This window comes from Melanotaenia boesemani, chromosome 16 (assembly GCF_017639745.1).
Source record: "Melanotaenia boesemani isolate fMelBoe1 chromosome 16, fMelBoe1.pri, whole genome shotgun sequence".
NCBI classification, from domain to species: Eukaryota; Metazoa; Chordata; class Actinopteri; order Atheriniformes; family Melanotaeniidae; genus Melanotaenia; species Melanotaenia boesemani.
In genome coordinates this window covers 15774015-15788624 of record NC_055697.1, presented here as the reverse complement: position 1 = coordinate 15788624, position 14610 = coordinate 15774015, and the positions used below count along the sequence as shown (strand labels likewise).

The 14610-nt window shown below is 38.0% G+C and overlaps 2 protein-coding genes across 2 annotated transcripts in view; one reads left to right on the top strand and one right to left on the bottom strand.

The window, feature by feature from the left end:
* si:ch211-217g15.3 (uncharacterized protein LOC368914 homolog) overlaps nucleotides 1-12223 on the bottom strand; it is a 26119-nt gene extending 13896 nt beyond the window's left edge. The window contains exon 1 of the mRNA XM_042010827.1: nucleotides 12117-12223. The gene's annotated coding sequence lies outside the window, so the exon portion shown is untranslated. The remainder of the gene's footprint in view (nucleotides 1-12116) is intronic.
* Nucleotides 11638-14610, top strand: msx3 (muscle segment homeobox 3). The gene is made up of 2 exons (XM_042010828.1): nucleotides 11638-12320; nucleotides 12699-14610. The coding sequence occupies exons 1-2, from the start codon at nucleotides 11957-11959 to the stop codon at nucleotides 13103-13105; spliced, it is 771 nt and encodes a 256-aa protein (XP_041866762.1). The 5' UTR covers nucleotides 11638-11956; the 3' UTR covers nucleotides 13106-14610.

Genomic DNA, 14610 nt, shown 5'->3' with positions numbered 1-14610 from the left:
TCTGTAGTATGTAGTCACTGCGATCCCTGACCTTGGCTACCAGACCCTGTTTTGTTCCCACACTGTGCCCTATGGAAAGTCTGGCTCCAACCCTTTCAAACCATAATTACATACCTGCAGAACACAGACATTAGCAGAGTAAAGAGAGGCACAGCATGAAAGGGGAAGGGGTTGTCATCAGGGATATACGATAGCTTGCTGCCACTTACTTTCTGCTGTATCTAATTGTTGTTAAAAGGACTGAAGCGTACAATAACACATCTTTTTATTTCACTGCTTTATTTGTGTTTTGCCAAGTTAATAAATAGAGTTCACCACTGGTAAGATCATTGATGTCATATTTGTTTACATGGGTGAAAAAAGTACTACTGTTCAGTCAAACTGCAGATGTGTGTGGTGGAACTGAAAGGCAAAGCAGAAGCCATACACGAAGACATGGTCTACTGTTTCTTCCACTCGTACAAGTGGCATTTTAGACAATCAGAATGAGAGTATAAATTAAACTCAGACATGGATGATGAGTATTTTGTAGTTGTTTACACACTGTCATATGAAAATTCCACATTTATTGAAAATAATGTATTTGCAACACATTTTGTGGGGTTTTGTACCACTGTTTAATAAGTTGTTTTAGCACTTTGGGTTAGCTTGTTTGGCAAAAAAAAAAGTCTGACGGTGATACTTAATTTCCCCGTCTTTGATAACTTTGAGTGACTCTTAACTACAAACTTAATGAAGAGACAGACACTAAAACTTTTAAAGTGCATCACGCGTCACATGTTTCTTATTTCTGTTTTTGAAAGTTGGCAGCCATAGCTAGTGCCCAATTGCTCAGCCGGTCCTGACAACTTGTTTCAGGTTGCTATGCTAGGCCAAGCGTCCATCTAAATTTTTCTTGCAGTTTGTGTGCATCCGTTTCTTGCAGCACATACAGAAAAGCTTTAAAGCCGCAGAGTCACAGTAAAACCTTTGGCCATAATACTGATGTATGATTTTACTCATAATATGTTTTGTCACAAAAAAAATAAACATAAATAAATTACAGACATGTAAAAAACATAATTTTTATCAGAATGTATATTTTAGGTAACAATTCATGCTACACCCAAGACCTATGCACAACAAATCCTCCAACTGTCATATCTGTTGTTTGTTTATAGATACAACTGATAATGGAGTCAAATTAAGTACCAGTAAAGTCTAACAGGCTGCAGTCCTCAGGAGAAAGGAGGTACGACTGGATGGATCAACTCATCTATGGACCTATGTGCATTGCTGACAAAATATACACACTCTGATGTGTATGTTTTGTCAGTAACATGATACTTGACAATAACACTTTTTCATTTCCTGGTTTGGTTTAGACAAAAAGAGCTAATTTGATGGTTTGGGCTACGTTTTTACTCCACAAGTGAAATATTCATAGACTTCACTGATTGCCATGGATACATGTAAACAACCATATAATTAAACTGTCATTTTCTGGTTAGTTTAAAGTAGTTACATTACTTGGTTAGGGTTAGAAAATTGTCTGACTAAAATCCCTTCTTCTTACAATGTGAGCATCACTTTCATGGGTGCCATTTCTATCCTTCATACAAAGTTGCTCTCATTCCTATATGTCACATACTTGAACATAATTTTAGACCTCATCTGCCTGTATGCACAGATGTAACATGGGTGTGTTTTGGGGAGGATGACAGTCTCCCCTTGTAAAACCACTGTGGGTGCAAAGGGGTGTATCATTGCTTCATTATCACTCAGCAGGAATTTTAAGGCAGATCTAAAAGTCAGTGTAGCAACACAAGTTAGAACTATAAATTTAGATTAGTAATACATCCTACACCATTATACTGACTGCATATTATCACCCTGACAAACTTTTGTTAGAGTGTGTGTTTACTGTACTACAAATAACTACTGATACCAGGAAGTTCAGAGTTGTATGTTGAGGTTAAACTAAAACGTCATTGTAAATTATTAACTAAATAATGATGTGTTTACTCTAACACAAGATGTACTTTACTAAAGAGAGCTACTATTACATTGTTAGTTTACATAGCACTATGAACTTATTCCAGATGAAAGATGCATGCCAATATGAGATTTTATTAATGTCAGAAAATTACTCCCAGCTGGCCACACTGCAGGAAATGCTTCCTTCTCTCCCCAAAGCTTGGAGCAAATAGAACATGAAGCATGGTGCATTTGTGAGTGTGTCTGTCCCCAGAACTTATGTGAGACGCCTGTACTAAATTTAATAGCATCCTCCATGGCTGTGGTCACAGTCTGGCTGTCTCTTGTCAGTCTGCCTGGGCTGCAATGAAAGTTCATATTCTCCACTTGACCTTTCGAAAGTGGTCAACTAACTTCAGAAAGAAAAATGACTCCTGGCTTAAGAAGGTGTGAGCAACATCAGTATCAGTGTCAGTAATTCCATAATGAATTCAGCCAAACAGTTTAAAGGATCTAATAGACATTTGAGTAAGCTTTGGTCTCATGCTTGTGAAAGCAGTTAAGGAAAGAAGCAAATAGCCCTAGGGCCAGCAATAACAGAAAGGAACTTATAGGGGAGGGTGAGACAGGGAAGGAAAAATGAGACAGGGACAGATAGCATCTTCTTAGCCAACATAATTATATTAGACAGCTAAAGGCTCCTTAATCTCTCAGATGGTGCACTGTTTCTTGTGTGAAATGTAAACAATAGCAAACGAGTGCTCTGTGGAAATATTTCTGCAGTTTTAAAGTAGAAGTGGGTGTTACGGATATAACTGAAATAACAACCACCATCATTAATTCTGATGGGAATTTCACAGAAGTATCAATACTTTCACAATTAGAAAAAAAAAATCCACTTAAGCAGCAAAATCAAAGTTTCACCAGGAAAAATGTTCTCCAATACGGCTGTGGTTTTATAAAGAATGAATTCTGAGCACAAATTCCAGTCTCCACTTACATCTGATTTAATTTAGTTTAGCTTTAGTAACTTAGATGTGATGCCTTTATAGAACTTAAATTCAGTTTCAGTTACATGTATTTTGATTATATAGCTTCAATTCATAACATTTAATTTAATGGTACTTTAAACAGAGAAAAAAACTAATTCAGTTTAAGTCCAATTTAATTATGTTTTAGGACATTCATTGTACTCTAATCAATTTTACCAAAATTCACCCAAATTAATGACTGATGTTATATTTGGTATGATGTGATATTTAGGGTGTCATAAAATACCAGTATTGATAATAATTATGATACTACATTAATAGTATATCAATGTCATGTCCATAATACACAAATGATAATATTGTGATTTGATTTCATCTGATAAAATAAAAACATTAAATACAGACTTGTTTACAGTGTTTACATTTCCTTATCTCCTTTTTTGGGTGTAATTCAAAAGACCAAACACCATAAACAAAAACTGTATTAGTCAGTGTTTTTTTATTGATATTGCAATAATATTGTTATTGTGAATACTTTTGGCAATATATCATGACAGCGCCAATAAAATTATGCCATTTAATTAAGAAATAGCCCATTAAGGAATTGAATCTTTGGTTCATTTGAACCCCCTGTCCTGAGCATGCATGGTCTATTAGGTATTAGTGAATACAAATGAATACATTACATTTCATGAATATTTTAAAACTGTGATGACACTGTTAGTTGGGATACAGCTAATGTGGAAAATAGTTTAAAAAACCATAAGAAACCATAGATGACATTACTCATAACATTATTAGTAGGACAGTAGACAACACTGAATTGATGCTCTGTTGGTTGTTGGCAGATATTTAGGCAGAAAAGTTGGCAGGTTGCATTTATTATGTGTTCCAGTTTTATAGCATGTTGGACTTAAAACAAAAAACAAAAGATAAACCACTTTTTGCTTCTTTTATTGCTCCTCTTTATCCCCAAATTTATCAGCATTTTAGCTCCCTTACATACCCCATCTCTCTGTTGCCAACTCTTCACACGTCAGAGAAAGCTGTTGCTAATAAAAGTTAAAAAGCAATCTATGAAAAGGAGGTAAGCAGGAGCAGAGGGAGGTGCATTCTTTCCTGCTTGCATGAGAAGAGCTTTGCCAGGCAAAAAGGAGTCCCAGTGGTCGGGGATGGGACTAGAGGGGAGGGCAGTGAAATGAAGGGTGTGTGGATAGGAGTGTTACCTCCATCCCGACACGGAAGAAAACATTGTTTTTTATCAGGTTTCAAAGGCACAGCAATTACAGCAGAGATGCAGGGTGACAGGACATCCCTGCACGGCTGCATCAAGGCCAGCAAACTCTGAGGGTAAAAAAAAAAAAAAAAAGCACGTCTTCACAAACTTAAAAAGGGGGGTACTCATCCTCTCCTGTCTTCTCTCGTCACCTCTCCTCGACATGGCAATAAGGAACACTAAAGCAGCAGCCCAATAGCTCATCTCCATCTTCTCTATGTCCAGAGAAGGCAGCCATTGTGTGCCCGCTCCTCTTTCCCCAAGTCAGTTTCCCATTGAGACTCTGAAAAGGCCTTTGAGGGGCCCTGGTTTTGGCTGTGCAGCTCACCTGCAGAGTGGAAACTATGGGTCTATTCTAAAGCCCAGCAGCTGCCAGGGCAGAGAGACTGGCACCCGGTGGGAGGGAGAATAGTGGCCGCAGAGTCTTTCAATATGAAGCCACTTAGTAACAGAAGGCATGTGCCAAGCCTGCAAAGCTAGAATGAAGAGTCACCATTTGGAGTTCACCAAATATCAGAGTAGAATTAGGCCCATCACTTCCACTCTCATTCACCCACTTTGTCCTATCTCTATCTGTCCGTTCTTTGTCTGACTTCACTATTTATAGAATACTAAGCAACAGGTAGCAGCAGATAAGATGTAACTATGCTTATTTGGGAAAATGTAAATCAACAGGTGGGATGATGGGGAAAAAGGTTCACACTGGTGTATAGACAAACAAAAAATGCCACCCTTTATGTCAAAGAGTAACTATTGAACTTCTTGTCATGTGACATATAATGCTATGAAGACTGAAGCAGCTACAGGTCTGTAAAGATGCTTTTACCACACAAAGCCCCCTTTCTGTCAGCAGGCTAGCTCCCACACTGGTGCTAATTTACGATGCCCTCACAGCAATTTCCACAGTCAGAGAAGTTCAATTGTGTTTTCCAGCTCATTAAGCATTTGCACAACAAAGCTTTCATCTTCTCCTTCATCTTCTTCATCTCTCCCTTCACACATCTACCTCCCTTTATCCCGTTGTACACTAATCTGCCTCTTTCACACTTCATCCAGCCTAAAAAGATGAAGTAGTAAAGGTATAATGGACTTCCTTATCGGAACAATTTTCTCTCTCCCTGCATTTAACTGTTTGTGTCTGCCTTTTGTGTTTTGGTTTGTTTAAAGCATAGCCTCTACTGTGAGAGTCTCTTCATACAGGCGCAGAGAGAATTTAATGGTTGTTTATTCAGGGGCCTCTGCTGTGCCCTCCCTTCACTTTCAGAGCTCCATGAAACGACGTGGAATCTATTGTAATCTCAGAATAATCAAACTGACGTATTTGTTCAGGCTGCCACTACACTGAGATCACAGACTGGGACTCAAATACAAAAGTTAGCACCCTAAATATCCTTTAATTAAACAATATTTCTACATACAATCTGTATTAACATCAGAGATGTACAAAATAGACAAAGTTCAGCAATTTACTAGAGTTAAAGAGGAAGGCATGTGACCACGTCGTTACACAAAGGAAGGAAATTCAAAGGGCAATTCCCACCATCTAGAACAAGTGCATAAATGCCTTCGAGCAGGGAATGAAACCCCAATTTGTTCCAGTTTTAGCTCCTTCTAATGTGGCAAACATTATCAGAGCCGCTGATAGATGACACCATAATTTACTGACATAATCAACTTGCCTGGAACTTGTTTTGAAGCCACTGTGAGTCACAGGAAATATGTAATGGGGGGAAATATGGCCAAGTCAACAGAGAGGGGGGAAAAAAACAAGAAAGTTATTGTTTACTCACTTAAATTTTATCAAGATGGTAAGTGAGTACCTTGATCCCCCTGAAACTGATATATTATCTCTCAACCAAATAAATAACTTACACGCCACTTCTATCTAAAAACAAAGAAACTAAACAACCCTAAATGGGTGATAACAAGTGGTATTTCACACATCAAAAGATGGTTACTTCTAGTCTGCGAATCAGGTATTGTACTAGTTAATAAGCTTATCAATAGTCATCAAATGGCTCCAAACACAACACAGACTCTATCACACACTGTAGCAGGGACATATTGTTTAGCAGCCAATAACAAAATGCTTTGTTAAAATGGATCACATCCACCAATTTATCAAAACTCCCAAGATTCATCCAGCTGAAAAATTGTATAACATCAGAAATGAAGTTATTTTAACTCAAACCATTTTCCTGTCAAACAATAGTCTTCTTTTTTGTATCGACAGCATTCAAAAGCTAAAGTTTATAGGCTATTACAAATGTTACTTCAGGGCAATTTTCAAAGTCAGTTATTTGTCAGACTTTTGTTGGACACTGTGTGTTAAAGCGCAGCTGCAATAATGAGAGAAGCTTTGTGGAAGATTAACCTAATTTCCACAAATCGGTGTGTTATTATCGTCTTCCAGTAAGCCAACAGCAAACAGTGTTCATTAGTTTCTCTGCTGTGCTGTGTTTCAACCTCAATTCACTATTCACTGAGAGATAAAGTGGTAAACTTCTGCTGTGTCGAACATAGAAGAATCGTGGAAGTGAGAAGGAGGAAAATAAGTAAAGAACATAGTGTACACCATTACATTTTGTGGTAATAGCCTTCAGTCATTCACGTAACCTCACAGTGGCTTCAAATACCATTATGATGCACCAGTTCTTTGTGTCCCACTGTGACTCACTGGAATGCTCCTCTCATTACAAACAGACTTCTTAAACAGTTTATAGTTGCACTTTTTTGTATTTCAAGACACTGAGCGAGATGTGCCTAGCATGAAGTGGGCTTTGTGTGTGTGTGTGTGTGTGTGTGTGTGTGTGTGTGTGTGTGTGTGTGTGTGTGTGTGTGCTAAGTTTAATTTGCTTCACTCCTATGTCACCCACACCCTCTTTTTCTGTCATCACCCTCACACTAATGATACCTACATCCTCTATTATAGATAGACAATAAAGAACCTGCAGTATCAGAACTTGCCAACTCCAGTCTGTGTTCGTGGGTCATTCTCCAGGATCATCCTCATCCTCATTATCTTCACTGAGAGCATGCTGCCATCTGAATTCCCCCCTGCTGTCAGCACAGCCACTAAGATCACCCTAACCTCTGGCTCGCTCCAGGTCCAGAGAGGGTGTCCGATTCCTTTTGTACCCCTCCATTTCTCCCAAACTACAACAACACAGCAACAATATCTCTGTGTTCACCTGTTAGCACCTGGCACTGCAGACAAGACTCACCGCAGAGTCCCAGTCAGCTAGACACTCTACTCATCTCTCTCAGACGCCATGTGGGACGCGCCTTCCTGTCACCAAACCCAATATACTACATACAAAACACACAGAGACATAATAAAGCACTTTCTGCTCACCTGTCAACACTTCCTGTGACAGCCCAGTCATGCTAACATATACAAGATAAATGAAAAGCACATAACCAATCAGCAACCCATCAGATAATTACAGAGGTTTATCTGCCATGCAAGTCTCTGCCATTTCCTGCTGAACGAGGAAATTACTGAGTTATCAACCTCAGAAATAATCCCTGAAAATACAAAAAAAAAAAAACAAAAACAAAAGTTCAATGTATTCCAAGCTTCCAAGAGTGAGAGGAATGCCTTGTGTTACTTAGCATTGGTTCGCTTAATTACAACAGCAGTTCTCAAAAAGTTGAGACACTTGGTAAAATGTAAATTAAAGCAGAATGCCATTGCTTAAAAATCTCATAAACACATAAAAAAAAAAAAAAAAAAAAAAAATGTTGAAACTGAAATGTTTTACCATTTCATTTTATTTTATAAAAAAAGTATTAAAAAAATGTTCCTCAACATATAATTGTGAAGACTTTGAAGAGCCCAACAGCTACATTATATGATATTATCAAAAGATTCAGAGAATCTGTTGCAACACAACAGTAAAACATTTGGTTCATAACATGTCACAAATCTGTGTTCCAAAAGCCCAAGATGATATCCTTAAATAATATCCTGGGGTTCAGCTGAAGCACACACTTGTACCTTAAATCAGGTTTTACTCTTAGACATTTTGACAAATGTTCTCAGGTGATAACTGAGGCTCAAAATTTTCTGAGGTGTGTGACAGCTTTGTGAAAATGTAAGTCCTAATGGTTCAACAGGTTAGACCTAACCTTAAGTGTAGAAAGAGGGAGTAGCAGCTGTCAATGTGCTGACAGTGGCAAAGATGAAACAACTAATTGAGACTGACATGTTCTTGCAGTTCCCTTTAACCTTATATCAGATAAGGACATACAAGACCTCAGGGCTTCCATATCATTCTTGGCTGGTTGGCATGATTGGGCCTGAGTGAAACTGAGCTGTAGCCAAGTGAGCCTGTATGTTTCCCTTTTTTATTTCACTAACTGATGACATCAATCACCCCAGTTTATACTGTGAGTGCAACAAGTGTTAACTGGTATGTTCAGCAGAATACATTACCCCAGTATATTTCATGGAAGCTCTTAATGAATTCTTATAAATAAAATGTCACCATGGGAAGGGTAAGTTTGTGATCCCACATACACTGACGTTTTGACATGCCAGTGTTGGCAGGTCAAAATGTGAGGCTGAATAATGTTGTGTTCGGTTTCACACCACAGGCCTTGTGTCTCCTTTAAAGACAATATACATTCACAACCACATGTTCCCAGATGTGTATTTAAAAATGTTTATCCCACATGACTCCAGCCCCCTCCCCAAAGTTTGCTTAGGGTAGCCGTCAGCCCTGCTAACTCTAATGAAAGAGAAAGATTTACAAAGTGATATATATAGATAGAGCTTGCTTCAACATGTTCGGCGGAAAAAAAACTTTAACTCTTTAGACAATGATTAAGTTGGGCAAGCTAGTAGGTGCAAAAATGTGTGCAAATTTATGTGCAAAACAAAGAAAATTTAGCGTTTTGAGCTTTTCATGACAAATCACCAACAGGTCCACTTTTCATCCGTTTTCTTTTTCTAAAATAAAACAACAAAGCAGTTTCCATCTGATGCTTTACATCAATGCATATTGATGGCTCCATGCAAACTCATCTCAATTATGACTAAAAATTCTATTTTTTTACATCAATCCAAGTATTCAAAAAGTACATAAAATACAAGAGCAGATACTTTATTGTGCATTGTACATGCAGGGACTATACTATAGCCTGATCAGGCTTTAAATTCCCTAAACAGAATTTAGATTTTTCTGGCATCTGCATGAAACTAAAAAAAAGCAGGAAATGTGTTTATAGTTTCACTCCATCATTACAAAACAATGGAGGAAAAACAACAGATTACAGACAGCTCTGCATCTCCTTTCAAACAGAGAGTGAAAGTGGTAATACTGGCAGTAAATAGGGGAGAATGTAATGTTGCACTAAATTACAGTCATTGAAAGCTTGTATGGTTACCCAGCGATCTATCACTGTCACACGGAGAGGGAGAGGGGGAGGCAGAGCAGACAGGCGCCAGGCGCAGCAGGATCAAAGCAGGAACATACCTCAGGCAGAGAAACAGTTAACTCCATTTAACCAATTGTCCTACAGACAGACAGTGTGCTGCTGCAGGCCTAGCAGCAGAGGAAAAACTCACATATTTGGACTCACTGGAAATGATCCGACTTGACTTTGAAGAGCTGCAGAACAAAACCAATTTGGATGGGGCTCTTCAGTGGGGTCTTAACAGTCTCTCAAAGGGATTACACACAATGGGCACAATAGGCTGAAATATAGCCATAGACAATTTGATTAGGGGCCACAAGATAGAAATTTACAGTGATAATAACTCTTTGGACTATAAAGAGTGCAGTAAATCGCAGCTTGGATTGCTTTGCTACTTTAATGAAACACAGGGATGAACTACTGTTTAGCATGTTCTCAAGCTCAGCTTTCAGGACAAGGCCTTGCAGCAAGCAATGTCATTATTATCTCTTGCATCATAATCAAAATATGATATTCAATTAAAAAACTAACAAAAATGGGGTTAATACAATATTCTCACACAAAGAAATATGGGTCTCATGTATATACACAAAGTTGCTGTTATCATAGAAGTACTAAGTATGGTACTGACAACTAAGGTCTACTTTGTTCTGAAATTTCTATGGACTTTATTTATAGGAAAGAAGCCAAAGAGCAAGCCAGTAAGGGATCAAAGGCCGGGATTTAAACCCAGACCTTCAGCTGCTGCACTTAAGGCTCTCCACAACAACTGATATGCCCAAAATACAAAAAGTTGATAGATTGTAATATTATCGGCTTATTCTGAGCTTTCTCAGTCATTGAAACTAATAAACTTATATTTTATATTTAGAGTGAGGGAATTTGTTAATCAGTGTAACAGATAAATGTTTCCACTACCCATTTTCTTTAAAAAAAAAAAACATTTAACAACCATTTTGACACTTTAATATTTATTTGTTTTGTATTCCTTCTCTTATTCTATTTCTATTCTTTTTTTTTCTCTCTCTATTTATCAGTCTGGGTTGCACAGCGGTGTTTTTGCAAGGGCACATCTCAGTTTAAATCTTGGCTTGGGCATTTCTCTGTGGACTTGAAATGTTTTATCTGTGCTTGCATGTGTTTTCTCCAGAAGTAGAAGCTTCCTCATATATTTCAAAAACATGCATTGTAGCTAGGTGATTCTAAATTCACCTTATATGCAGTTGCATGGTTGTTTGTCTCTGGGCCCACACTATGATGGGCAGGCAGACTCTCAAGGATGTACCTAGGCTGATGTCAGCTGCAGGTTACAGCTTTCCCAGCTTTTTTTTTTTTTACAGCCTATGGTGTAAGTTAAGAAAAAAGTGGATGGTATTCAATCAATCACTTAAACTTAATTTCTAGCGTTTTCCATCATTTAAAAAAGCTATAAGTTATATATGTTTAATATTTTCATATTTCTTGCATTTCTTTGTGAAGCACTTTGGTTTTTATCTTGAAAGGTGCTGTAAAAAATTACTTGCTTATAAGGTATTGTTTTCTTTTAGTTTTTTTTAAAGTCTGAAGTGATGTTTCGATGCACCTGTGCCTCTGATAGCTATAATTATAAATTCTTTTTTTTAACTAATTATTAGTGAAAGCTAGATCTCTATGACATCTGCTTCGTGTTTAAGTGTTTAATCTGTTTTTTTATTGGCTGAAGCTTTGAAAAATGGTACAGACAATATACATTTTAAAGCAAAAGTCAGCTTACACTCAGAAGAAACGTTAACAGGCCTTGTGGGTCATTTTGTGTTTACCTATGTACCAAATCTGTTTTGATTCCTAATGTTTTTGTTATTCATTAAATCCCAGGCTATCTGGCTTAATCAGTTTGTTCATCAGTGGTGCTTTATAATTACATTGATGATTAAGTAAAGAGAGCAAAAAGTTTCTGTGAGATATTGGAATGGTAGGTCTACATTTGACCTACCCTACTTTACATGACGCTGCGCTGCCACTGATTAGAAGTTTACATCTGTCAAAACACCGAAGTGCACAAAATCAACCACATCTTTGCTTTCTAAACTCCGGCCTATCAGAAATTGCTTACATCGAGTCACGTGAAGGCATCTAAAGCCTGATAGGCAGGCGGCGAGATGAGAGGGTAGCTTGTGGCACTTCACTGAAGGGGAAGCAAGCCGTGCGTAAAACCTGAAGTTTACCACGCAGCTGCGCAACAGTGGAGGAATCTTAGCGAAAGTACTACTCTTCTGGTGAACACACGAAAGCGATAAACAGTAGCGACGAAAGCAGCAGGAATATTGGTTGCATGGCACCGCAGTCGTGCGTAATGAATCCTGCGCAGGGGTCACCGCCCTCGGCTGCTCTTGGGGAGACATGTCCTGAGGATGGAGATGCTGGTCAGTTTGGAACTGATGAGGCGGACCTGTCATTTGTTAGAAAAAGTAAAACCAAAAGTTTAGAACTACCTTTCAGTGTGGAATCCCTGATATCGGACAGGACCCCTCCTTGTACAAGCCTTCCCTCCCCCGATCCTGGCTCCGGCTGTGGACGGACAGAGAAGGCTGAGTGTGCATCACCGAGTGGAGTTTTTCGGTCCAAAACGGAGTCGATGGACGTCAGCGACAATGACACAAGAGACTGGTTTCAGGGTTCTTACGCATCACCTACAAGTAAGTGAAGAACATTCGATTTGTTTCTAAATTTGACAAAAAATCTTTTACGCTCTATGTGGTTTTTGGACATTTTAAAGATGCTCTTTAAAAAATATTGCCAGTTTTTATGTGAACTAGTCTATTGATATTTTCAGAGTAGCCGCCTCATACTCGTGAGAGAAATTTTAAATTGAGAACTCATCTTGCGTGATCATTATCTCATCCTTTATTAAATAAATCTACAGGTGATGGAGGAATTTAGTTTTGTAATTTGGTTACATAGCCTGCCTTAATGACTACCTTAAATAACCTATAGCTCACAGTCGGACTAAAATAGTATTTTTCGTGTATAATCCAAACTAAAAAAGTAATGTGACTTTCTAAATCCACTTTCAGGACTTCCTAGCCCGACCACTTGCAATCTACGGAAACACAAGAACAACAGGAAACCCAGAACTCCCTTTACAACCTCTCAGCTGCTTTCTCTGGAGAGGAAGTTCCGTCAGAAACAGTACCTTTCCATCGCGGAGAGAGCGGAGTTTTCCAGCTCACTAAACCTCACAGAGACCCAGGTGAAGATCTGGTTTCAGAACCGCCGGGCCAAAGCCAAGAGACTGCAAGAGTCCGAGCTGGAGAAGCTAAAGTTGGCCGCAAAGCCGCTGCTCCCGGCCTTCACCATTCCCTTCCCCTTGACCGCACCTATGGGCGCACCGGCCTTGTACGGAGCCCTGAACGGACCGCGGCCTGCCTTACCGGTACCTGGACTATTCAGTGGACCTTATGGGATGTATTACTTTTCTTAATTTTGATTGGTTAGAAGTACAGCCGTTACAAATGCCTTGATACAGCAAATAACCAATATTGAAAAAAAGTCCATCATGTGAATTGTTTTTAAATTTATTATTATATATCATGACAGGTTTTTTTCTTATAGTGGAAGATCTAAAGGTGTTCCTTTTTTTACACAAACATTTTCACAAATCAGTGGCATATTAATGTCATTTATTGAAGGAACAGAGGTAAGGCAAGCATGTTAACACGACCGACATGTTTAAAATTTACAGGAAATTTTTTAATTAAACCATATTTTGTGATAATTATTAACATCCCGTAAACCTTCGTGGCAGAGCTCATTTTCCATTGAAATTTTTAGACTTCTTAGCAGTTCTCATAACGGAGGTTCTCTTAAATGTTTTAGCCCATTAATTTCACAACAGAGGATATCATGATTATTTAAAGGCCTCTAATTTTGGACTGAGAGCAATAACTCACTGCAAGCATTAAAATATCCATGTAATTTCCCCCCTTTAAAAAGACATTCTCATTCCAGATCCATTACAAAACATTTAAATAACATTTCAGATAATAGGACACATTGAAGGATAACGGTTTATTTTCCAAATTTTTCTTAAAATTAATAAATAATATGAAATTGACCTCACAAGTAATGTCTCTGAAGCTTGACAGAGCGCCACATTGGACACGCAAACAGGATCTAGAAATAGATTAATTGCAAGCTAAAAATAGTCAGTCAAACATTAAGTCTTTCAGTTCTGTAGACATGTCAGATGTATTTATATTTTTTAATGGAAGAAGTGGACTGTAAGAAAAATCTAGAAAATACAAAACTAAGTCTTCCTTCAATCACTTAAGACCCTTACAGTCCAAAGTTATGAACGATTTGTAAAAATCTGCTATCCTTAAGCATTTAATTACATACTAATACATAGTCAATTTTTGTGCTAAAGGAGGAGAATTATCCCACAAGTCTTACTGACAATGCTTGCAGCCTGTGGACAAGCAACAGAGATAAACTTCAAGTACAGTATATGGATTATTTAAAATAGCTCACAAGTGCACTTCTACAACTTCGTGGGACAGGCTAATACAAGCTTACAGGTGCCTTTGCAGTTTTGATGAGAACTGTGTGTGTTTCACAAGTTTTATCCTCTAGAGTATGTTTATCTGCTTTGGCTCTTAAGTGCTGCACTGTGACTTAACTGAAAACCATGTGATCTTAAGAAGTCAAATAACAATATGTAGGACCACTGTTTCCACCATGAATATCTGCATTTCAGCTAAACAGATATCTCTGCTTTGTTCTTTGCCCTAAAAAATGTTTTTGCACAGAGTTCTCAAGATCATTTAGTTTTGGTACTAAATGTAAATAAAGCCTTGTCTATTTTGTCCCCATTCATTTAAAGTGCTAAACATGACTGACAGAGTCATCAGTCATTAATGTACAGTGTATTTTGTATTTCAAGGGTGAAACATGTTTTGTAAGACTATTAAAAGTTTATTATGTAAA

Bases quoted from the DNA above. Each gene is read 5' to 3' on its own strand.
- msx3 (XM_042010828.1), top strand. From the start codon at position 11,957: ATGGCACCGCAGTCGTGCGTAATGAATCCTGCGCAGGGGTCACCGCCC. The intron at 12,321-12,698 runs GTAAGTGAAGAA...ATCCACTTTCAG, and splicing joins TTCTTACGCATCACCTACAA to GACTTCCTAGCCCGACCACT.